The 26,281-nt window shown below is 43.5% G+C and overlaps 1 protein-coding gene across 7 annotated transcripts in view; it reads right to left on the bottom strand.

Annotated features, from left to right (window-relative positions):
- Window positions 1-26,281, bottom strand: part of FOXP1 (forkhead box P1) — a 377,157-nt gene that overhangs the window by 63,855 nt on the left and 287,021 nt on the right. For 3 of the 7 annotated variants that reach the window (XM_054280796.1, XM_054280797.1, XM_054280800.1), the window contains 3 exons: window positions 10,982-11,119; window positions 9,795-9,884; window positions 4,393-4,552 (listed from right to left, as the gene is read on the bottom strand). In XM_054280796.1, the coding sequence (XP_054136771.1) occupies window positions 4,393-4,552; window positions 9,795-9,884; window positions 10,982-11,119 (388 nt within the window). Of the gene's footprint in view, window positions 1-4,392; window positions 4,553-9,794; window positions 9,885-10,981; window positions 11,120-21,361; window positions 21,415-21,742; window positions 21,792-26,281 lie in introns of those variants that run through there. The other 4 variants (XM_054280798.1, XM_054280803.1, XM_054280801.1 and 1 more) reach the window with 3 other exon arrangements.

Here is a 26,281-nt window from a genome sequence, read left to right as displayed (position 1 = left end):
CGTGGATCGTTTGCATATCAAAGAGGAGTAAATTATTGCACGACAGACCAATAACCTTCCCCGCCTTTCCCAGAGTAGCATTAACAAAAACAGTTGGTCTCCGGTAACGGTTCGCTACAAAAAAATGCAGAAATCCTTAAGTATCTGCAATTAATATATATTAGAGAAGAGGCTTCAATTTATACATTAAGTGATCAGATATTCTTAGGACACATCCGTTTCTCTAAAGCCACGTCATTTTCCTTTCATCAGCCCCAAACGCCAATTATATTTTGATGGATTTTGTCCCAAATGAGCATTTAGTTATTAGACATATTCAATTATTACTTGTCCCCTGGAATTAAACCTCTGAGCGAATTAAACAAAGAAAAAGGTCGGTACACAAGCCCGTGTCCTGTTTTGCTGTGTGGGGGCTATTATTTTCAAACACCTTGCAAAGTGACAGTGTGGGATGTATTTTTAGCTAACACGCTTGACAGGACTGTCTGCGCACTAACAATTACCTGTGAGCAGGGCTGACCCTTACACACTGTTTACTCAGTTGAAACAATAGTGAATAGACTTGTCTGTTGATGATAACATATTGATATGAGAACATATGAGCCGACACCTATTTTTATTTTCCAGAATAAGCAAATAGGGAAAGAATAACTGGCCTTTTTTCACTTTTTTTTTTTTTTTTAATCTGGATTTCTGCAGGTTTTTAATTAAACACAGGCTATCATCCACTCTCCTCTCCCTGTCTTCCACTTTCCTTTCCTCCTAGCCACTTATGGATCTACCAAAGAAAAGACTGAAAATGTTACAGCCACTAAAACAGACAGACACATGATATTTATGCCTCTAGAAGTCAAAGTGTTTCATCTAACTTCCCATACAAATGTAACTCTCCTTAGTACTAATAACAACTATACCACAGATGGAAGGAAAAATAAAATATACCCAGTTGTGTGGGGGAAAATGCTGGAGGTAGTAAGGATTTTAGGCTGGGTGACATTAATTTAAAGAGCTAACTGTGAGATCATACATGTCTGCACACAACCCCTTGCCAAAAATTGATTACATCACCTGATTAATAAAATAAAATTAGAAATAGCCTCTCTCCTCCTGCCCTAAATTTAGTTCCTTTAGAATAATTCTGGAGAGAATTCCTGACCAGCCTGTCGAAGTGGGCAGCTGAAAGGTATGCTCATCACTCATCCAGCAAAATGGTTACATAAAATAATAGAACAAATGGCAAAAGCAAGTCAAATAGATCCACGACCACTCGCAATAAATTATGTAATTTACCATTTAACAGTCTCATTTTAGCAGTGAGAGCTAAATTCCGAGTCAGATTCCCAGAACTGCACTGCAATTATCCGGGATCGCTGTAACTTCCTATGGACCAGGAACGGGATTCAGACCTGGAACTGCCAAATCTATGGGAGCACTCAGGCACCTGGATGTCTCAGCCCTATTATTTTCACTCACTGGTGACCTGAAGTGAGATTTGCAGTTTCATTTTGAAGATACTGAAGATCTCACTCTTGCAGCTCAGAACACTGCTGAAATGGGGTTTATTTTAAAATTGCTGCTATGTACAGATGTAAAATCTAGATTACAGAAGTGTCTAAATACTAAGCAGCAAAGATTACACAAATATAGCATTAAGGGATGTGCTATTTTGTTTAAGACAATAGGGGAGCACTAAAAACTAAAATGAAACTAAAATACAGATTTAAACAATCTATTAGTTCTAAAAACATAACGAAAATGTCACTTATGAAGTAGCATTTTCTCCTTGGAAACATTTATTACTATTGCAGATACTTAAGAATAAAAGCAAAATGTTTTTTAACTGAATTCACAGCTACATTTTCTAGAGGGATGATTTTATTTCTTCTATACACACATTTACAGTATTTGTCTCAGTCTTGCAAACTGTTCTGGAAACAAAAGGGCATGAGAAATGTAATTTTTTTTCTAAATAAGAAGTGTCCATTACCAATTACTTTAAACTATAGCCCTGGCTCTTCATTGCATTTTTCAGGACAACTAGTCCTCCTGATTATGAAAGAAAATGTAGGCACAGGTTTAAAAAATGTATGTTGTGGGGACAGTTGACAGATTACCGCTGACGGAACTCAATTTCCCAACCCCAGGTATCACCGGCTCAAAGACAAACAGAGTTGCTCAACCTCTTTGTGTCCTTGTACCTCCATACCCAGGTGACCATGTTCAAGCAAGCAGAAAGTTGATTTAAACCTCATAATGACATCAGTTTTAAGCCATCGTCTCTCTGATAAAAAGGAATAAAATATCGTGCTGGATTGCAGTGCGCCTCGAGTCCCTCTTTCCTGCCGGCTCCCGCCGCCCCCAGCGCTCGCAGCTCATTTCCCTGCCAGAACCAGCCCTCTGTGCTTATGTTTGTGCCGTGTGTGCCGTGCAAGTCAGCACCCCTCAGGTTTTAAATACGCTCCTGGGCGAGGACTAATAGTTACACTTCCCTGCTAACCATATCAATCAATGCCACGACGGCTGAATTACCTACTGGTGTCTCCGATGTGTTACCGCACAGATTACACTTCATGCATCACCACATTCATTTCTTTCACATTACACATGAGCGTGTCTTGTCACTGCCCAATTGCCCTCCTTTGGACAGCTTAACTGATGGACTATACAATGAACCTCACTGAGCCAACTTAATGGTATAGGAGCTGTGGGAAAAATTAGCAAGGTTGAAGCCTGAGTCCGGTGGGTGTGTGGGAACAGCCTGGGATGCTTCCAACAATAAATCTGAGGCGTAATTAATGCACGTTACAACATCTTGCAAGCATAAATGGCATTTCATCTACGCGCCCTTTTTTCCTGGACTCATTTCACACCTTCTCCCCATCACTCTGCATCAATGGTGACTGACCAGGTACTGCCCCAAGCCTGATCCTGCAGCTCCCAGCTGGGCACCACCTTCCCATGGATCAGCCTCCAACTCCTGCACAGCGCTGCTCTACACCAGGCATCCACTTCTGAGATGCTGGGAACCTGAACTGAGACTTGCGGAGTCAGGGGTCAGGCCCCCAAAAGCTCAGCCTCTCAACACAGGGCTCAAATACCTTCCTGGGTCTGGTAAAAATAAGCTTAAATAAAGCACGTCAGCCACACAGCAAAGCAGACTCCACTCCCCAGTTTGGCCTCTGTTTATCCATATAAGTTAATATTCACCAGCCACCTCACTCTCCTTTTTTACAGCTATGTACACAGAAAAAAAAGGAGGGTGAAGAACAGAAGCAATTTTGTCTTTTCCCCTCCATTTAAGTGAACAGAGCTGAATGTAAATTCATTGTATGATTTAGAAACTAAGAACAACCCTAAGGCTGCTTCAAGATCCCAAATCATTCAAGCTGGGCTGACTCAAGCTATAAAGGTGAATGTTCAAATTTATTATGGGGCAAGGGAAGGAGAAGGCAGGATTATTCAGAAATATCAGCATCATGGCTGATGCCATGGCATGCCTGAACCATGCCAACTCCAAACAGTCTGCTTTAACCACAGCAGCCAGAGCTTAGGCAAGTCTGTTAAACTGTCCCACGGCTTACAGACAAACCCAGTTTAAAAAGTAAAATAATAAATTTGAACCAAAAAAGAAAAGAGAGAATAAAACCCCTAGGTTATAATCACTGTCAAAAGTATTGTGGATTTAAGTAGTGCTTTCAGTGTATCAATGTCTTAAAAAAATAAAATAAATTGGGATTTCAGCAAAGCAGTAACTTCTTGCAAAGTGCAGGACTGAATAAAGATGTAGGAGGATCTAATTGTCAATAACACCATTAGAATTAAATGGAGTTAATCCCAATTTGCCTCAGTGTGGAGGAAGGAACAGAAGCACCGAGGCAGTGACACGAAGGCTGTGGAGAGCAGCCCTGTCCCCTGTCCCTGGCAGCCCCAGCCAAGGGCACTCAGAGCTCCCCAGCCTGCGGGTCAGAGCTGCTCCGTGCCAGCTCACGGCCAGGCGGGGACCAGGAAGGCCCAATCAACACACCTGGGAAAGGAAAAGCTGCTCTCACACACCCTTAGCCATGCAGCCAGCACCAGGAATCAATAAAGACTCCTCCTGTGAAGGATTCCGAGCCCAGATGAGCACGACCAGCAGCTCTGAGTCTGCCAGACTGGCTACAGCTGTGCAAACTGCACATGAACTCCACGCCCTCTGCACCCCGCCAGTCAGAGCAGCCCAGGATTGCAGCACCGCCCTTCCCAGAAAACACCTTCACAATGCCCACCCTGCCCAGCAGAACCTTTCTGTGCTTATTATCCTATGAGCCTGTGAGCTCTTTCTATCCCCCACGAGACAATTCTGTGTGAGAGTGCGCCCCTGCCCTGGCTCTGCCACCCCAGCCCCGCACCTACCTTGTGCAAGGGGTTGCAAAGGCAGAGTCGGCTGCCCGGGCTGGATGGTCAGCAGCCCCTGACGCTGCAGAGACAGGAGGTGCTGCTGCTGCAACTGCTGCATCTGTAAGAGCTGCTGCTGGAAGGCCAACTGCTGCGTGGCCACTTGCTGCTGCTGGGGCTGGAAAAAACAACAACAAAAAAATTAAAATGCACACTTGTTAATACAAAAGCAAAGCAGTGATTCACAGGGCTCCTTGCCTCACCTTGCTTCAATTTCTGATGGCAGTCACTGGGTATCAAGGCCAAGCCAGTGAGCCCACCACCCCTGGCAAGGAGCCCAAGTATGGGTAGATGCTGGAGCTAACACAGGGCTGCAGATTCCCATCTCCAGTGGTTAACTTTACCCAACCTAAATCCCTGCTGCCATCCCATGTATATAGCATTTCTTGGTGCATGTGTCCATGTTTTACCCCAGACACGGCTGTGTTCCAGTGGAGGGTAAAGCAAAAGCTGATGAAAATCTTGGGTAATTCTTCGAGGCAAAGAATATGAGAATCACACCCCATGATCACATCACACTTAGATGTAACAAGAAACCCTGCACTGTGCTCTGTTTGCTCATTCAAGGGCTGTCTCAACTATTAAGGCAATTCGACTGGCTTAATTTATGGTATTTTATACTCACTCTCTTCTTCATCCATCAAGCCTCACAATACTTTCTGTTACACTAGAATTATTCTGTGCTGTATTTAAGGCTGCTACTTCTGCACTTTGATATTTTTAATTATTCTCACTAGAAAGAAGATGGAGTTGCTTTACTCCACAGGGATGTGAACCTTGAACCTTTGAGGTGTAAAAGAACATGTTGCTTTTCTCACTACTGTACCCGGAGAAGCTTTTAACTACTCTGTTTATCACTTCTGACATAAATAAATGAGAAAAAATCAGACCTTTGAAGAAAAAAAACTTCATCTAATATTGTTAATTAGCCATGACAAACGATGAAATAACATTGTAAATCTTTCATAGAAACAGCCACTAGATTTTAATTACACACATTCATAATTTAGCAAACAACATCTTACTTGAATGTGAGTGTTTAATATGTACAGTACTCGAGGCTTCAGAGTCCTTAATTTTGTTCAGTTAAGGAAGCCTCTAGGTTTTGCTTCCATGCTCATCTTGTGTTTTATTTGCTTTGTTCTTTAAAATCCATGAAAGGCTTTGCATTTTGATAAATATCTTTTTATTTATTGTACAATGACAGGAGGAAAACTTTTGTTGTGTAAAACATCAATACATCATGCCAGTGTTTAGCAGTTCCTTGTGCCAGCCAAAAAAAATTAATGTAGATTTCCTTAGTAATTATCTGAGTGATAGAAAGATAATACAGTGCAGTAGTACAATAAATAGAAGGAAATTATCTAATATCCCTAATCTGCTAGGAATCATATCAAGGTGGAGGTCTTATACACATTATGGCTAACAATTATGGAAAGAAAATTAACTCTTACCAAACTGCACACTTTCACAAACAAACCCCAGCCAGATCCCAAGCTTTCTGTCACCTTTCCTTGACACCAAGCCAGAGGATCACTGGCCCCATTCCCTACTGGTGTTACACAGGGAGAAAGTCCCACCAGAGCTGCTGGAGCACGACTGTCTGACACCAACCGTGGGTTTGACCTCCACCTTCTGGTGCCACCATGCCCCATCAATCCTAATACGGCAACTGACTGAATACCCACAACTCTGAGAGCCAGCCATTCTATTAGTCTTATTTATAAACTCAATTTATCTTACTTCCAAAGAAAACCTTGGACTTCAGGAACACATCTAAACAAATAGGTGTTTGGATATTCTGAAACTCGGAGAGTTTACATTTCTTTGCAACAGCTTGCTCTGACACATCCATTTGTTGCAACTATTTGCAACAGCACCATATGCATACAGGCCCCAGCAACAGTTGTATTGAGCTAAAGTAACGTTTGCCTCCATAAATATTAATTTTAAAATATATACACTTAATGTATTTATATTAATATATTTATATTATTAGTACTAGTAGTAAGCTGTGTTTTACCTATTTGCCATAAGAGTGCAAAGTTAGCACACGGGGTTTTTTTAAAAAGCCCCTTTATATCAATTGAATGATGCCCTTTTGGTTGTCTTCTCAGCTATCCTAAGAAAAGCTCTTGAACACACTCTACTTTGAAAAGCCAGGATATAAAAGTATACAAGGCCCATTGTCCAAGAAAGAATTTAAAAGCAAGACACGTTGCCAAACTGCGCTCCCCACCCAGTTACCAAACACAGGATACAAGGCAGTTTGTTTACTTCTCACAATTGAATGCATACAAAAAAGGTCTCGGTGCAGTCCTGTTGTCAGGTCAGTAGTCAGTGTTAAAATGCTGAAATATCCTGATAAAACTTGCATTTCTGATCCCCTCCCTAAAGCTTCTGTCAAAGGTCTGTTTTCCTTTCTTAGGTTACTCCCTACTGCCTAACATAAGCTGTCACAGCGCCGGAGGACAAACGGCCCCGCTCGGGAAACCGCGCGCTCCGTCCAGCGCCGCGGCTGCGCCAGACCCTGAGCACCCCCAGCTCTGGGGAGCCCCGAATTGTCCAGGGGAGAGCAGGAGCAGGGCTGAGATCTCCCCCAGCACCTCTGCCCCTCGCTATCGGGCACTGCTCGGCCTCTGCTACCCGCGCAGCCCTGGAGTGAAACCCCAGGAACCTCGCTGGGTCCTGTCTGCTGCTCTGCCCGGGGCTCGGGTCCCGCTCAGCTGCGGGGCTGGGGAGGTTTGTTGTGTTTTCCTTTTTTCACCACAGCACAATAGGACAAGGCGCTCACAAAATGACTTGGGGGATGCCGTACATGAATGCGCTTGTTCCATCTGTCAAGGTACAAGCTCAGCCCTCGTTAGCACGGCAGACGCCGGCCCCCACCACGGCACTGCCCGGCAGTTTTCAGTGCCAGAGGGAGGGGGAAGAAATAAAATAATACAAGACCACCTTTTCCATGCTAATTTAGCAAGAATAACCTCCTTAAGCTGGGCTGAACAAACCTGTGGGGTGAAATGCATTGTTGAAATGGATCTCCACTAAAACCATCAGCAAAAATACTCCCCCCCAAACGCCTAGAATAAGCTGGAGAGAGTCAGGTCCTTGTTCTCTTTCCAGCTATCGTGTTAAAATGCTCTTCTTGAAACAGGAAGGAGTCCTTTCTTATTGTTGCTTTCGCTAGTGTAATATCAGAAGTGTGACCACAGTAAATCAGTGTGTTAGATATTGAAATGCCATCACATTGTCTAACTTCCCTTCTTGTCTTTTTTAACACAAAGTATTTTTTTTCTTTAAGCTCCAAGCCCTCATCTTTGTGTCTGAGATGCTCTCCTGTCTGACAACAGCAATTTAGAAGAGTTAACTTTTATCGTTCATTCTGCTGTGTAACTTTCCCCTTCAAATTTCTTTATCTGCCCTCTGAGCTCATCTGAACTTTCATGTTCTCCCAGCATGTAGGCTTGCATTCAAAACTATGTCTAATAGACCAAATAAGAGGTTAATAAGAAGTGGCAACAGAAAGAAAAAATACAATCCCTGGTAACTGATAAGAATGACAGTGGCAGCCCTTTATTGTTTGTCTTCAAATATAGAGTTAAAGATCTTTAAAAAACTAAATTTTGACGCCTTTGAAAAGAAAGAAGCACAAAATAACAACAGGGGGTTATTGCCTGCCAGCCACAGGGGAGAAGCTCCATAATTCTTATTCTCCCTTTTGAAGGCTGTTAGAAATCTGATTCAAAAAAGCAACAGCAGAAGGAGAAAGCCTCTTGAGGCTATCGCCATTTCCTGTGATCATGCATAATGCGTTTCAAAAGTGGGTTTTTACCAATTCTGTTGATCAATTGCACCTCCTTCATATTCCCTCTTTTTTCTGCTGTGTTTACATCTGATGTGACTCAATGACAAGCGCTGTCTGAGACTGTGAAACAGACCTGTCATGTTGATTTATGGGCGCATCAAACCACGACTTGTCCAAACTGAAGCTCGCAGTTCATTAATTAGAGAGTTGTGACTTTGAAGTCAGCTTTCAGACTGTGGTTTTTAACATTTGGCTTAATTTATATGCTCTTGAATGTGGATCTCTAAGGAAAAAACTGAAATTCCCTTCTTGTCTTTGAACTTCTTTTGACCGCACAATAATCATTTCTTTGTCCAGAGTGATGCCTGCATCCCAGAGTCATTAACGCGCATTGAACTGCCACTGATGAGTAAGCCCTACTGAATTAGAAAAACAGCCAGCAAAACAAAGCTGAGAGCATTCTGCACAGTGATATCTCACAATTACATGCCTTCCCTCCCTGTGCCATTTCCATTTTAATTACTGTTAGTCCTTTAGATTTACATTTTAGACACTTTTTAATCTGTTCCCTTTTTATTATAGTGGCGCCCGTAAGCGCGCTATGGTTAAGGTTGTGTCAGCGTTTCCATTATAAACCCCCCTGTTTTCAGGGGTTTATAACTCAGCTGGAAAAATTCACTCTGGGTTGAAACTTGGCACAGGTGGCACGATTTGCCAAAATTTCAAGGGGAATGGGGAGCAGAAATCGGTGCATGCTTTGAGCAACACCCCTTGTCAGGTGACACAAGCGCAGCCGCTGTCACCGGACATCACCCAGTGTCTTGCGCCAAGAGGCAGCTTTCTAGGATCTACCTAAGCCAGCACTGATGTCAGATTAAACAGGGAAGTCTCAGACTCCTCCAGACTTATCAGGTGGGGTCAGCACCTTAAAGTAAATGTAATTGCAGGAAAATTAAATCTAAGCATACCAAAACCAATGAAGTTTTGGATATGACAGGTATTTTGGAAGGACGTGTATCTAAAGGACAGGCAGAAACTACCCTGGCCTGTTCCCTCCTGTTATGGACCACGGCAGCATCAGAGCAAGGTCTCCTGCCACCTCTTCTCTGTGTCACCACTGATGCTGCTCCAGTGTGAGGAATGTGCAACCAGAACCTCCCTGGTTGGAAAGTGCAAGCCCAAACTCAATACCTCTCGGCATTTTGCCTTGTTTAGAGAGGACAGCAGCGATCTGGGCCTGCTGCCTTGCCCCCTCCCCTCTCCACCATAACTAACTCCCCAAAGCACTCTCCCAAGATACAAGTCTAGATGCCTGCTCCAGGACTCATACCAAACAGCAAGGCCTGGTCCTCTGCTATAAAATATGTGGCAGCGAGCAAATGGAAAGCACAGGAAAACACAGGCGAAAACAGGACAATAACTCTAAATCTGAAAGCTGAGGCCCGATAGAGTCAGTTCAGTTGTGCAATCATTTATAAGATGAATGACAGTTTAATAGCCACTAGACAGTCCCCAGGGATCTGTGGTTTGAAAGTAAAATGGGTATTGTCTGTACCTCTTTAGGCTGTTTTCCAGCATGTTGTTGCTGTAAAAGTTGAAGCTGCAACTGTTCCTGTTGTTTCTTATAAAACTCTTGAAGCTGCTGCTACAAAGAAAAGGAAAGATGGTAAGCAACAAAGTGGAGAGCCAATTCAGTGTCCCTTTTGGTGTAACACACAAACTGTGATTTGAAAAATAGCATCCTTTTATCTGTAATGGTCTGACCTTTAGTTTGAAACTCAACAATAAATTCAGTGCACACTGACTATTCTTGGCATTATCGTTTGAAAAGTAATCTCCAAAATGAACTGATGAAAAACATACCATTTTCTACACAAACTAATTAAAATAAGGCAAGGAATGACCTTTGATTGTAACAACAAAGCCAAAATGCCCTTGCTGAGAGAGCCTGGCGGATCTCTGTTGTGAAACACACATGCTTTCTAAATGATAGGGTTTGACTGTATTAAGTGTTGTTCAATACATGCATAGACATCCTGGGAAATGCTCTCCTCCTCCCGTTGCCCAGATGTGCTCCGTGCGCAGGCAGCGCTCCGGCTGCGGGCAGGACGGAGCCTGGGAGCCAGGAGGAGCAGGCAGGGTCGGGCTGGGGGGATGCTGACACCCACCCGCCCACCCGGGCTCCCTGAGACCCCGCTGTGCCAAACCCCGTGGTAACAGAGCCTCGGGGCTTGTTGGTGGCCAGCTTCCAGCTGAGAAAGGACCACGGGCTGCGAGAAGCTCTGACACACAGCCCAGCATATGTTGGCTGAAATCAAACAGGCTTGCAAACCTCTCCACTTCTGTTTCCACAGCCCTTCACGGTTCCAGATGGAAATAACGAGGTCTAAATTGGGAAGTATGGCCCTTCTACCTTGTTTACTCCAATTAGTCAGGGCACACCAAGCCTTCTGAGGGATGCAGGCAAAAGCAACAGGGACATCTGCCGAAGTCCTGACACTTAAATATGCATCTGTATTATTTAGCTGATCTTGGAAACACTCCTAGCACTGCTCTCTGGATTTGCTTCCAGTAGCTATTTCTAGAATTAAAAACAAAAGAGCAGTCAGTGCAGCTCACAGCATGGCTGCTCCAAGGTTCAGACCTGAGATGTGGGCAGCTTCTTTCCCCAAGGGTGCTCCAGGAGGTGAAGCCTCCAGCATCCACAGGGGCCACCTGAGCAGCTGTCAAGGAAACAATTACCTGTTGAAGCATGAGTGCCTGCTGCTGTTGGAGCAGGACTTGGAGTTGCTGGGGAGTTAGCACTTGTTGCTGGAGGATCTGCTGCATTTGCTGGGGAGTGATCACTTGAGGTGTCATCATAGCCACCGACACTGGAACCTGAAGGCCAAGAGGAGACAGAGAGGGTCAGAGCACATCCCCACAGCTCCTCCATCATCCCCATGCCAGGGGAGCCCATTTCTGGCATCAAGGGGGCTGAAGGTGAGAGTTCTCAGAGCCCACCCTGGCCAACACACAGGTACTGACCACACCTTCCTAAATTCCCCTTTTGCAAAACACTATCGGATGGAAATTCCTTAAAGCAAGTAATATGGTAGAGATTTATTTATTTGTACAAGAAATCATCAGCTGGGTCCTTCCCCTCCCAGAAAGCCCTTGCCTCCTGTAGAGAAATCCAACAGCCAAATATCCCGCGCTGATGGGATCTAGACCCTATTACAACAGGTTTTTCAGAAAATTGAAGGAAGGCTCAGTGATGTGAATAACAGCACTAGACTCCTATGCAATTTTTACAGAAAGGCCCTACCACGATGTCTTTACCATTCCATATTCACCCAGCATACAGATGTCTTCAATTCTTTCATATTATGTGAGATACCATTAAAAGCCGCTTTCCATGACATTTCAGTGACAAACAGCTACAGTGATGAACTTGATAGCATTTCATATTTGCAACTGTTAACACGTTTCTGCACGGGCATCTTTGCAAGGAACCTGTACACTGTATCTGAAAGGATGATGTCTTGTTCAGATAAAACACTGACATTAAAATGACAGGCTGTCTTGGCCAAGGTTACACAAATTGTATTCAAGCGGATACCTAATGACAATGCTATGAATTCTGCAAGCTTTCTAGAATGTAATTTAGCTATTCAAAATAATCACTGCACTTGTGTTTAATTTGCAGACTACATGAGAACCATTTTGTCAGTCCCAGTAATGCAAGAAGACTATTTCCCTAGAAACCCACCCCTCTACCCTCCACTCCAAAAAAGGAAAAGAAAAAGGGGAAAAAACAATAGAGGAAAAGACAAAACCCGTATGAGTTTTAACAGTAATATTGAAGCACCTTACTTTTCTATAGTTTTAAATCAAACACATGACAGCACAAAACTAAAAGCAGTAAAGGATATACTTTGCTAAAAAGGATCTCCTGTCATCTCATGTATTACAATAAAAGCTAATAATATGTTTAGCACTTTTTCTGTGCACCACTTTAAAAAAAAATCAGCAGACAATAGCTGATCAGAAGATAAAGGAGTTTAAAAAAAAACCTCCAGTGTAGTAGTAAGCAAGAGAGAAATGCAGTATTAATTTTATGTAACATAATGTCTTAATATGCAGTTTATCTTGACTTTTTCACATGATTTGTCCTGTCATTTGCATAGCAAGCTCTCATTCCTAATTTCACAGTCATTATGCACTGATGTCCTGATTTCTCAGCATCACTAATCTTGATGAACTAAAAATGGTTCCTGAAGGTCAGACGCATGTACAGTGCACATCTCCCCGTGTTGTTGTGTACATGTCGTGTGCCAGGGCCAGACACTGCCTCCAGAACATCTGCCTGAGCAGAGCCCAGCACCATCCCATGACATCCCATTAATGCTGACATGGTGAGGTCCTCTGAGCACTTCCCGTGGCACAGCACATTCCCACATCACTGATGGGGTGGGCAAAAGGAGATTTAATTACAGGACAAACACCAGAACCACCAAAAGCAGTGGCCATTCTCTCATGGTGCCATGTCCCTGTACCTATGGGAAAGCCACCACCCTGCCATGCAGGACCAGCTCTGAGGACACTGAGTCAACAGGATGGGTAATCCCATTAATTCAGAATATCTTAATCCACAGTCTTTTACAAACTTTTCTGGGAGTAGAAAAATTATTTAATTAAATCCTGCCGTCACTATCTTCGCCCCAAAGCGTGACTCACCTTCATTATTCTCATCCCCAGAGAAGTTTACTTTACCCTGGGGTTTGTACTACCTCTTATTGAAGCTGGACCAAGCAAACAGAAGAGGAAGCATGCTTAAGTATGTTTTCTGTGCCCTTCTTGGAAGATAGACAAGACAAATACTCTTCAGTCAGATTTATGACGACAAGCAGGGATGCAGACAGGAATAGGGTGGGGTGCTGTAAACCCTACACATCGGTGATTAATCCACAGGGCTGCATTCTGCCGTCAGCCGGGCAGGGACAACTCCCATTCACTTCCATGGCCTCTCTGCACGTTTATCGTGGGACAGATCTGGCGATTAGGCCCTATCTTTGAAAACTGGCCACGTACCTTCCAGTAACAAATCTCTTAGCTGCACACTCCTCGCTAGAACAGAAGCACTTAAGCAGAAAGAAAAAAAATAATGCATGTATGTACTGCACACAGTGACAGAGTACAAGTACACAAAGTACGAGTTTGTGTCGGTCCGTTTGACTTCATTTTACCATCTGAAACCGCATTTTCACACCACACCTGCGCTTCTAAAGAAGGTGCTGCCTTCCATTTATAAACACAGCTAACAGCCACATTTAGCCACGGCCTGTACTTTAGTTTATCACAAAAGCAACTTACGGAAACCTCGCACAAACAAATCTAAATGAACCAGAAACTATTGTGTTAAAAATTACAACACGCATCCCGGACGAGTGTAGGCACACACATACGGTCTGAGGGATTTTAAATAGTTAAGAATGATGGCCTATATATCCACTCTCTTAACTCCCAACGTCCAACTTTTCCATGTAGCTAGTCCCAGGTAATACTAGGAATCAAAGGGCATGCAGCACCAGCAATAGGCTATTATAGCCCACACTTTATTACCCATTACTACCGAGGTCATTAGCGGTAAGAGTGATTGTACCGGTCTTAACCTATTGATCATTGTAACTACTATCATTTAATCCCGTGTTGAATGTCTGGAAAGCTGCTAAAGGCACACAAGAGAGAGTGCTTTAGTGATGAGAAATATAGCCAAAGCTTGGAAATTACACTTTGATTCATAAAATCTAGCCAGTGGTTTAAATCAATAGTATTTAAAACAGTCATGTAAGTTCTTAACTACAGCTCTCTAATATTTATGGGTCCCTTTTTGAGTGTACTCAGTCAAAACTAAACTTTATTTTAGATACTGTGCAATATACTTTACATTATGTTAGATAAAAAATATTTATTTCTGATATTTTGTCTGATGTTAAGTGAAACTTAAACCAAGAGCTATAAATTCATTTTAGATTTCTATCTCTCAGATGTCAACTTAAATGTGTTGCCAAAAAAAATTACAAACCAACTTTAAAAATGACTTAACTGTTTAAGTACATGAAAATGAGCATGTTTTATGAGTTAACAATGAATCACAGAAGGCAGTCTATGAAGAACTAAAATAATTCTGTCTTACTGCCTTCAGGGAGTTGAAGTTCAAATTAAACTACTGGCAGATATATTTAAAGAATGCTAGGTTAGCATGCAGAGAAGAAATCAATCTTTTATTTTTTCTTTCAAGTTGTTTATTTCTATTTTGCACTTGAAACATGATTGTTGTTATTGATATGATTAATGAACTACTTTTGGTATTGTTGACTGATAACAATAGGGTGTGGTAGATACCCAGCTGCATGTAAACCTGGCAGCAAAGGTAAAAATACAGCTGCAATTTGGCTTTGGGAGCTGTGCTAGTATGGACCTGCTGACATGCTAATACCATCAACGGCAAAAAATGTCTTTAATACTCACAATTGTCTTCGCTCACTGTTTCTGTTTCTCCCAGGGTTTTGCCTCTGCTCCTCTGCATCCCCCAAAGCCCTCCCGGCCCCACAATCCCCTCTGAGACCCTCCCATTTCAAGCCCTAAAAATGCCCTATTTTGGCAAGACCGACCAAGGGAAACTTCCACAAACTTGGGCCAAGCTCCCCTTTAACTTCCCCACGAAATTACAGCAGGGATGCATTTGTCACTCCTCCACACAACCCAGACAAGGGTCACGGGGATGAAAATGATTTAGTCCTATTTAATCATCTCCATTCCTTCATTTTTGGTGATATTAATATAATTAAATACTAGCTAAATAATTTCAAGTAGTTTAATCTTGTATGAAGGAAAAAAAAAAAGGAAAAAAGAAGAATGCCATTTTCACACCCCGTGCCTCCGGTGCTGGATACGGCTGTAGTCCTGTTAACTGTCAGCAGGCATGCATGGAAGATGGGGAGGATTTCCTTAATTCATAAAGAATAACTCTGCCAGAAAATCCTTTTCTCCTGCAATCTATGTTCGAACTTGATTTCAGTCAGCCCTCATCCCAGGCACCTTGGATTTCCAAACAGCAATTCGTCGGTTAAAGATTTTGTGATAAAAGTTAAACGGAGCAAAACAGCTGAACACAGAAAAGAACAAGTCGCTGAGGAACAGTTAAAAATACTGAACTACAGTAAAAATAGCTACGGCCAGACAAAACCAAACAATGAACTTGAGCTGTCCTATTAGCAAGATATTACATGCAATATATTTAAAATATAAAAAAAAAATTCAGGCGGAACAATGCAAAACAGGAGAAGATAAAGCACTGACACCCTGGCAAGTAGAGAGGCACGATGCCACAAGCCAGAGCAGAGCCCAGCAAAGTAAGAAGTGCTGAGGGCAGGCAGGACCTGCTTCCATCCTGAGACTAAAACATTTCCGACACAGTATTTCATCCTCCAAAACCCCAACACAAAACGCCACTGTCGGAATTATTCACGCAGCAACTGCAGTGCTGGTTCATTATGCGAAATGGAATCTCACTTTTAGACTTAGTTCTTTTGCCATAATACAGCACAGCACATTAAGACAGGTAATGTGTATTATATTAATGTAAAATCAGCTAAGTAGTCTGTCATTAGCATAACTGTGCTCTCTGTAACAATACAACTCCCTTTTGTAAGAGGGAAAAAACCTCCTTAAAATTAAATTAGCATTTTATTATTATAATTTTGTTTATTGTATTTTATCAGGAGTGAAGATCTCTTTCTGACCCACAGAAAGCAAAACGATGGGCTATGCTGACATTCCCTTGCATGTCAGGATGTCTGCCGTCTTCTGCATTCTCTTCTAGCTGAGGAAAAATGGGAATATTTTTGTATTTGTTTACAGAATGAAACATCTGATCTTATCTTCCACTTCTCATGCATACCAGGTTTCTCACTAAGTGCCAGGATAATTGTTTCTGCTATAATAAATACCCATTTAATTTGCATAAAAATATAAAGTTTACATAAATTAAATCCTTTCTACATCTAACATTTGTCAAATAGAGACTAAACCAGAAGATACACACACACATCCAAATACCCCTTTAAAAAGATGAGTGAGATTTTAAGCTTGAGATAACCATCATAATTTTTCACATTTTAAAAAGTTACCATTTTTGTTTCCAATCTCTAGCATGAAAGGAAAAATTATATAACCTGCTGTACATGGTTTGAAACAGTGGTGATTTTATAATGATTCACTTTAAAACTAAAAAAAGAAAAAAAGGGAAAAAAATCCTGCATTTTTTTCCAGAGTTTAGGAAGGGAAATGTTAGATCAGCATATTCTGCCAAAAAAGCCTCAAATAAACCAAAAGCAATCCTGCTTAGAAACATCCAAAATATCCCTAAAGCCCTTGAAAACCCCTTGAAACCCTCTCTCCCAAACACCCTTAATATACTGAGAATGATCATGGTGTCAGACTCCTTACATTTGTGTATTAATTCATACATACATTATGGAGAGCTTAATTAAATAATAAAAGACCACGATTGAAGCAGCAACATTTAACATGCCCAGAATTTCATGTGAGTGAAAGGGAAGTGTTATACAGAGGGGATTTTTTTTTTTTTCTTTTCTTAGGGCAGATTTTAAAGAATTGCAACTCCCAACAGATTTCTAAGAAGGATGAGCCCTCTCTACATCCCTGGCTATTTTTTCCTGCAAGAATCAAATCCATAGCTGCCTGCTCTTCAAACCCCGAGCATTTGAGATGACGTACATTGTCGTGGCCAGTTGAAAAAAAAAAAATTAGTGATTCTTGAAAAAAAGAAAATCCACCTGGTTAAGTCATGCTGTTTATTTCCCACACAAACCAGAGCTCTGCTTAAACACCCGGGTTGGCTTTGCCACTCTGGTTCCAAGCGACGCCTTGATAACAGTTGTAAACTTTATTTGCTTAAAAATGTGCAGGTTTTCACACCTATGGCAGACACCTACAGCTGAACATCACAGCTAAGCACAACGGTGCAAATTAGATTCTAATGAGAAAACATCAGTTGCTTCTTTGACAATTTTGCCATTCACTGATTTACTTCTAATGAAGACGCACTCCAACCAGCCAGCTCGCCGTGTTAAAGGTCAAAGCACGTTCAAAAAAATGCCTCACAAAATCAAGGCAAATGGGAAACCCGCAAAGAAACCTTCTCATAAAGTGGCGTGGCAATTAGAGTAATTGTGCAAAAAGCCATCTTCGGTAAAAAGTAAAAGAAATTAAGCTGCCACTACTGTAACAGGTTAGATGAAAATCAAAATTTAATGTATTCTCCCTTGTGTCATCTTGTTTTGTCAAGACATCAAATAGAATTGGAAAGTACAAAATAACAAGCCCTTGAGAAATCACAGAAGCCGACCTTTTTGATGTTGTTGGTTTACCTTGTTCTCAGTTATTTGAACAATGATGTTTCAGATTTAAGGGCAAGATAAAGCTTAAAAATTAAAACCCGTTGTCAGTTTGGGGAGGAGGGGTTGTTGTCCCTCCCAAATAACAGAGCATCTTACCTAATCAATGAAGGCAAATCCGTCCGAAACTAGTGCACAGAACAATTAGCAACTCCACTTATTTGTTCAGTATTCAGTCTGTGTTCTATAACATTCATTCAACTTCAATACAGACTACAGATCCTCCTGCTAGCGCAGGAAACCGCACTGGAAAGGTTAAAAAGAAAAAAAAAAATAGAAGAAAAAAAGGCTAGGGCAGAGATATTTGCCAGTGCTGCTGCTCTCCCAATCTCTACACAGCCACTTCAATCTGCAGATGAGTACATGGTGGATTTTTTTCCCCTTTCCTTTTAACTGGAAAGTGAAGCTGAACAAGTAAGCACCTTATAAAAACAAAACAGGACAGAACATTTTAACTGAACTACAGCAAAGTAGTTTCCAGTAATGCAGTTCTGCTTTCAATAAAACAAACAAACTGCTTAAAACCAGCCAAGCCTTTCACCAAACAATAACAAATTTAGCTTATGGTGTCAGGACTTTCCCACAATCTAGTTCTGCAGGTGTTGATAAAACTACCCCAGCTACCACTTTTCCCTAGCAAAGAGGGGAGAAAAACAACACCAGTAAGTTACCCTGCTACTGAGAAACCTTTACAGAAAGTAAATCCAAGTGCTGCGTTCCTCCCAGCCCACGTTTGTATACAGCAGCTCTGAAAAGACTAAGAAATACAGCACAAAAAAGCACAGGAGCTTTTGAAACTCCTTAAACTTCTGAATGTAAAAATCCTTCTCCCCTTACCTTTCTTCAGCTGCCGGAGCATGTAATCACAGACACAGAAACCAAGGCATTTTGCACTGAAATAATAATTTCAGGATTTTAAAAACAACTTCATTCTCAAGCAACAAGGATGCTTGAGCACAGTCAGGTTAAAATGGTGCATAAGAAATTGCTCTGACTGCCCTACCTCGCTTTCAATGCCTAAAAATCCATTTCATCCTTCTCCACACAACTGTTGCAACCCTTTTCTTCCTTGCACACACCTAAAACCAACTGCACTCGTGCAGACATCAGAGCCCACTGTCCATCAGTGCAACCATCCATCTGTGACCCCTCTACCGTGGGCTCTGATCACTGCTCACACCCCAGCACCAATTTCAGCGTGGGGTTAAGAGCTACACTTCTAAAACGTGTGCAGGGCTCACTCAGCCCCAGAAGAACGTGAGGCACCCACACCTTCCTCTGAGCACTGAGGTCCCTGCAAAAACAGCGCTGGGATTTTATTTCTTCCCTGTCAATCCCATTGTATTTATGACTTCTCTTTAGTTCAGCTGAGTGACTGGTCAGAGCATGTCTCAGAGCTTTTTTTTTTTTTCTTTTAAAACAAAAATAACAGTGCTTAGAAAAGGGAGGGCACAATGGCACAGCACAGTAAAGTGAATGTTAAACAAGACTCAGAAAAAAAAACAAACCAACTGTAGCAAACAAAAAAAATTTCAAAGCAGCCCTTCCTATCATAAGCTTTCTGATGATTTATGGTTTACCAACTCAGCAAGGTTACGCAACACTGCATGCCTTTAGATGCATTATTTGAGTCAGTTGAGATTTAATTAAGATCACAGCCTCCAAAATCCCTGTCAAATGAAAATTCACAGAAGACAATACACTATATATCCTCATGCAGATAGTCTCCATTCCATGCTCTGGAATAACATAAGTTAATCCTCGTTTCTATGGTGGCAGACAAAAGTTCACTAATTTTGTTTTCTTTTGACACTTGTGTTGTTTTCTGTTTTATGTCATGAGATCATTCCCTTTTGAGAGGGGAGGGGAGCTGATATAGGGGGAGAGGAGGGAGAGCAATATGTCTGAATATGGCAGCAGATGTATTTTGACATTCTCACAGCTCTGCTGTGATGTCATCAAGTTTTCATATAATTAACCCCTGCCAGTAAGAGCATCCTTTTATGACATCTGTCCATTGGGAAGAGGAAGAAGGAGGCAGGGAAAAAAACCACAAAAAGTCTTTCTCTCACACTAATACCAAAATCAAACAAAATTAAATTAAGGCTACAAAACAGCATTTACATCTTCCTTCTGTATCAGTGACTGGCTTTCCCCAATTCATTATCTGCCCCAAGTACCTCCTCACCTTCGAGGTGCTCTGAAACCACAAGCCATGGATGCCCAGCTCATTCCCAGCGCCTTCTCCTCCTGATGATCCTGGTGCAGGGGAACCCCTTCACTGTATAATCCAGTTCCTCTATTTGCTAAGCATGAGCACGTTAAATAAAACAATATTTCTTACAGAGAAATTGCTAGAACTTTACCTCATTCCACTGTATTCCTATTTGCATTATCTTAATATCTGCTTGCTTATCTCATGGTTTAGAAATGACAGGTGCTAGCGGTCTTTTGTTTGACAGGCCACTACACAAATAACTGTCTTGCCTGAAAGGGCTAATGCACTACTAATGAACAATAAATCAACTTTGATTATAAAGTGTCAGACCAATCAGTTTGCAGTTCAGCTCTATCACAGTCTAGGCCAAGGCAGCTACTCTGTTCAGGCAGGACTCGGGTTTCATCTCTGCAGCCTTATCAATGAAATTTTTTGGACGTAGCCACAGGAGATCACTGAAAGCCCTCTGACAGCAGATTTTCCGCCGGCTGCGAGGACAGAGCCTGCTTTTAGAGACTTCCTAGGCTGCTACTACAATAAATATACAATCAACAAAAGCCATTTCTTTACCAGACAGAAGCACACTCTAATGACATACGCACATGTGCACATGTGTTGTAGCCCTGACTTTTAGAAGCAAACAGAAATGCCTTTCAACTTGGTGTAAAAGATGTGCGAGATGCCTGAAAGCTCCGCACATTAAACACACTTACGAGGGTTCGATCTGGTAAAAAATAATTTAACAGGCAGGGTGCTTACAGCTCCGGGGGGAGAGGAGGGTAAAGAGCCTCCTTGCCTACTACAGCTACTGCACATGCACAAGGCATTCCAGGATTGGGCCCGGGAGCATCAGGCATGAGAATCAGCTGTGATCCAAATAAAAGAAAAGATTTTTAACATTTAAGTTTATTTATAAAAAAGCAAACTAGCGTACGCAAGTCGCTCTTTATTAGAAATAAACTTCAGCGATTTATTGTAGTTCACAACTCAACACTCACTGCTAGAATAAATCCAACCGTTTGGTTTTCATAAACAGATCTTGGTCACCCTGAATGATTCACACTTCCTGCCACCAAACTTGTTTTTATTTAAAAATATGAAATGGTAGCGTGTCGAACGGCGGCACACGCACCGGCAGGACTGTGTCGCGTTACCGAGGGGCTTTTCCCTGCCACCAGCACAAGTCACAACTCTCACCGCCTTCGGAAACAAGCTGGCTTTGAAGGAGTTAATTGCAGAGAGGAAGAGTGTATATGCACTTTGCTCTAAACTTACCACCCACTTCCTAAGGGTTCCCTCCTCCCCGCCACCACCACCCTCGAAATTTCAGCTCACTCGCACTGCAACGCTGACACCGAGCCCGGCTGCGCCGAGATCCCGTTACATCCATTTCGCCGGGGTTCACAGCACCAGTCAATGTCAAAAACAAAGCTCACTCACTTAATTTCCCCCTGGTAAATTGACTAGCGAATCCATTCAGCGATCCCGGTTCCTGACATTTAAACCTGACACTGTGTTTTATCCGGCTCCGTGCACTTTCCCTCCTTCCTCGCTCTTCTTCCCAACTCCGGCGCTGCGGCACAGCCCGCCCGGCTACGCGCACCCGCGACTGTCACGACAGGCGCCAGGCGACACGCTCCGCTCATCACTTCTGAAAACCCCCGGCGAGTTGCGGGGCGCACACGCTGTCCCACCCTCCCTACCTCCCTCCCGCGGAGGAGCCGGGACCGCGCGGCTCCTCCAAGCTCCTCCAGGCCGCCGCGGCTCTTTCCGCCACTTTGCGCGGGCCTCCCGCCCCCGATCCCCCCGCGGGGCACCCACCTGGGCGGCGGCGGGCGGCGAGCGGCGCGCCGGGCCATGGAGCGGGCTGGCGGAGCGGCGGGCGCGGAGCGGTGCGGAGCCTCCGCGGGCGCGGGCGGAGTGCGGGGCGCGCTGCTCGCGGGCTGCCGCCGCCGCGCCGCCACCCGCGCGGCCCCGCCCTGCGCCGCCGCGCACACCCCGCCCCGGAACGGGGCGCCCCGCGGGCCGCCCCCGCCCCCCGCCCGGGCACCGCCGGCTGGACACCCCCCCGGACCCCGGGGCGGGGGAAAGCGCCGGCACAGCGCGTTGGCGGCGCCCCGGGGGAGAGCCTCCTGCCCGCCCCGCAACTTTCCCGGCTGCCGCGGAAAGTGGCTGCCGCTCTGCTGCTGTCTGCCCGACAGCTCTGCAGCACAACCCCGCGATTTCGGTATCGGAAAATAGAACGGAGGATAATAAAGAAACGAGCACAAGGTGCTTCTGACGGGAGTTTGCACCGAAGCGGGGCAGAGCGCCCGGCCTGCGGAGGGGAGCATCTCCCCTTCTTCCCTCGGCCGCGCCTGGGGACCGGCGGTACCCGAGTCCCCCTGCCAGCCCTGCCCGGGGACATCCACGGCCACACGTGGATGTCTAAGGCAGCCGAGTCTGGAGCTCCGTGCTCCCAAAGCCGCCGTGTTTGAGTCTGGGGCACCTCTCAAACGTGCGGTACGCCCAACTCAGAATAAGCTTCACAAACTTAGGAGGGCGAGCTCCAAGAAATGCTTGTCCAGACTTCACCCAAACTCGACCCCCTGTTCGTGCGCTCTCTCTAACCCAGGGATTGCCATAGACCTGGTGGCCCGTTTTCCCTTCCCCAACAAGCTCCCAACCATAGCATATCCTGAGTTGTATCCCACAGCGATCATCGAGTCCAACTACTTCATCTCAGGCAGCAGTATTTGGTAAAACCTCTCCCCCCTATTTCAATTACAGTTTTTTTACCTTTTCACATAGTTTCTGAAGACAAAATTGAAGCAGAGAGTAACTCCTCAGTTACTTCACGTGCAAGCACAAGAGCAGACAGAAGCTGCCCTACACCATTCCCAGCAGAACCTCCCGTTATTTGCAGGAGTCGGGGCTGTCAGACAATAGCCCCATTAGTGATGCTGCTGAAGAACCTCACAAGAAGCAAAGACAAAGGACCCAATTTACTGACAACTTGTGATCTGATGTTAAATGGGATGCGATACGGATTGCTTTCCACCCTAAAGTGTTTTCGTGTCAGATAACAAATTTATTAATGGGATTTTTTTCAGGTCACAAAAATGTGACCCCACCCTCTTATGAATATTTAATAAGGGACTAAGGGCATCTTTTGCAAGACCCTAAATCTGCCAGAAACAGCCTACATGAACCAGAAAGTGCCTGCCTCTTAAAGGGGCACGGACGCCCTGAGCAGGTCAGCACAGACAGGGCATGGGAACAGCCAGGATTTATCCTTGTTATATCTGTGCAGAACTAAGCACACACGTACACACAGAGCCCCTGACACACCGGGAGCTCAGCAATAACATAAACCATAAAGCATGCAACACGCTAGTAATAATTATCACCTGTGCTTAAGAGAAATCCTTCCTGTCCTGGACTTCAAAGTAATCTCGAGGAACTTGGATTGCTTTGGGAAATACACGACAGAATACACAGACTTAAACTTTTCAACAGTTCTCTTGTGGACCACCTCCTCCTTCCTGCTGGATTTCTACGAGAGTTGCTGTGGCAGCGTTCCCAGCAGCCCCGACGGCAAAGGAGCAGCGTTTGGAAGGCTCTGAGTGTTAACACACCCTGACCAACTCTGTAGCCAAAATGAGCAGGGGGCTGCATGCCCTGGCAGTCTCTGCAGATCATCAGGGGATGCTCTACAGATCCTAGCTGGGAAATCTTTTGATCCATCTTGTTTTCCTCAGCAGAAACTTCTCACCCAGACAAGCCTCAATCCTATTCTCACATCATCAATTCTTATTTTCCAGTATCACCATAGCCAGGCACACAGCTCAATCCAAGGCCAGTGCCCTCCTTCTGCCCTGGTCACCAGCTTATCACACGCCTGTGAGCCAAGCTCTGCATTACTCTATTTATAAAAAAAAGGGATTCTATGAAGCCTACTACTTTGCTCAAGGCATTTCTCTTCTTTCCAGGGGCAAAGAAAAAGTGTAATGTGTCAATGCAAGCCCAAAGCTGTGAGAGCTACACGTGAAGCAAAAGCACACTGCTGGCTCTGGCACTAACAATTCTCCCAAGCCTTGGGCAAGTCACCTAGGAATTTTGGTGGCTCTAGCTATTTTTTAATGTCTCTGATGTTGAGGATGCCTCTTTCTCTGAGAGCTCAGTCTGCAGTGTTCCTGGCCTGGCTTTGCAGGGGCCTGCACAATTTCAAGGCAGTCAATGGCCCCAACATCTCTGCCTCCTCATCTGCAAATTGGGGATAATATGACTTGTTTCAGGATCTTCTATAGACCAATATTTGCAAAACACTTTGAAAATTGAAAGGTGCTGTCTAAGCACTGAGTGCTGGCCACAGAACCTGCAAGCCATATTTTTAAAGCGTTTTATACCCTTTCATATAAAAGCTTCATACCTGCAAGCTCAGCCAACATCTGCTCTGGGCTAAAAACTTCAGCCTTAGTAACAGAGATGGTAGCACTTGTTAAGCAAGGTCACCATGAAATATAATGCATTTCTAAGCCAGCAAAATATTTTGAAAGACCAAGAAGAACCATAAACTCCCACTTTAATTCCATTCAATTACAAAGAGTCATCACAGACAGAGACCATCCGACAGGGATATTCAAAACAGAACATATAAAGTAATACATTAAAAATAACTGGGAGAGAGCGTGGCAGGCTAGATGGCTATTTGGCACTGTGTGCCCACGGGATCTGATCCATATTTGGTGGTGGTATCTTTCACCTAGGTGAAAGAAAATTATCACTGGATACTAAGCTCTAAGGTCCAAGTGAGAGGAATAGATCATTAATTACGACAAGTATAGTGGAATAAATGATTTTGCTATGCCATTATTTTACATGTACACTTTATTCACAGACTTTTGCAGGTACCTCTCCATGCAGAGACCTCAGACTTGCCTACAGAAAAGCCTCAGCTGCCTGCAGGGCAGAGAAGAAAAAAAGAAAAGACATCCACAAAGTGCAATCTTCTCTAACCAGAGTCAACCTGCCCCAAATGAGTCAATTTTATGTCTAGTCCTAATACGAGGCAATTTCTACCTAAAACAGCAATACATCTGCACTCAGTCCTTGAGATGTTCTCCTGAGCAGGCACGGCCAAACAGGTCCCACTTTGCACTCTGGCAGCTGGTAGTGGGCCAAACCCCGTGCCCTGCTTCCCAAACAGGAATTTGGGAGCAATTCAGCTGGATTTAGGTGCCAGTGCTTCTGTGGCACAGAGGAGCCCACCCGCCCAGCGGGGCCACGCCAAGCCTGGCAAAGGCAAGTGCCAAACCGGGCTGCTCACACTCGGACCGGAGCCATGGGCTGCTGAAAAACCAAACTGCTGCTTGCAGTTCTGAGGGAAAAAGGCCATCTCGGATACTATTCCCACTCCTGGATCCCCAGGCCCATTTTTGTGGGGTTAAATCATATTTTCCTGTTTTGAGAATGCTTCATTTTCCCTTGTTGCTGTTTGAAAGACCTACAAAAACAAATGGGGAAAACAACTGACTAAACAGGAAACAGTGAAACTTACAACCCACAAAGTGCTGAGAAAAAGGACAAAGTAAACAGTTTTTTGGGTCATTTTTAATAATCTCAGCTAATGCCCTCATGGTAAAATATCTTCAGGCAGAAATTTAGATTTTTAGGCTGATGGTGTCTAACAAAACAGAACGCCAAAGCAATTAACATTTCAGAAATCCTTGTGTCTCTGTTACTCTTCTTTTTTTTTGATGTGAAACTGTAATTTTTCTTACTGGCCCTGCAAATTCTGCATGAACAAGGCTCTTTAAATCCTCTCAGTGTTGTACAATGGTTTAAATTTCACTTCATGGCATGCTTTAAATTACCATTCACATCTTCATTTAATGCATCATTTTATAATGCCAGTGTTACTAGTTAATTTATATATACACAGCAGGATGTGTCAACATTCAGGTGAGTTATGAATATGATTGTACAGGAGTTATGGAAGACATTTCAGCAAAATTATGGTTCCCTCTAAACATAAAAATATTAATAATGAATCAAACATCACAGGTAAACAACAAATTTTATATAATTGCTCCCCCCCATGCTTCTAGATAAATAAATAAATAAGTATGGCATCATTTTTGCTGTGCATTCATATTTGATTGATCTTAATAAATTGCCATCTCCTTTCCTAATAAACTGTAATCTCTTGTTTCCGCCACAAAGTAAAATTTATTAGCACACTCTTCTACCAGCAGGTCTGCATCACTCACAACACAGTGTGCAAATTGTTCCACGTATGCTTGGGCATTATTCATAATTTATTTTTCTGCCCCAAAGTACACAATATATTGAGAGGTAATCACCACTAACTGTTCTCAG

The sequence above is a fragment of the Melozone crissalis genome, unplaced genomic scaffold (assembly GCF_028551555.1).
Source record: "Melozone crissalis strain CALT ecotype California unplaced genomic scaffold, PUWL_Pcris_2 ptg000029l_1, whole genome shotgun sequence".
Lineage (NCBI taxonomy): Eukaryota > Metazoa > Chordata > Aves > Passeriformes > Passerellidae > Melozone > Melozone crissalis.
This window is presented reverse-complemented; position numbering and strand designations above follow the sequence as displayed.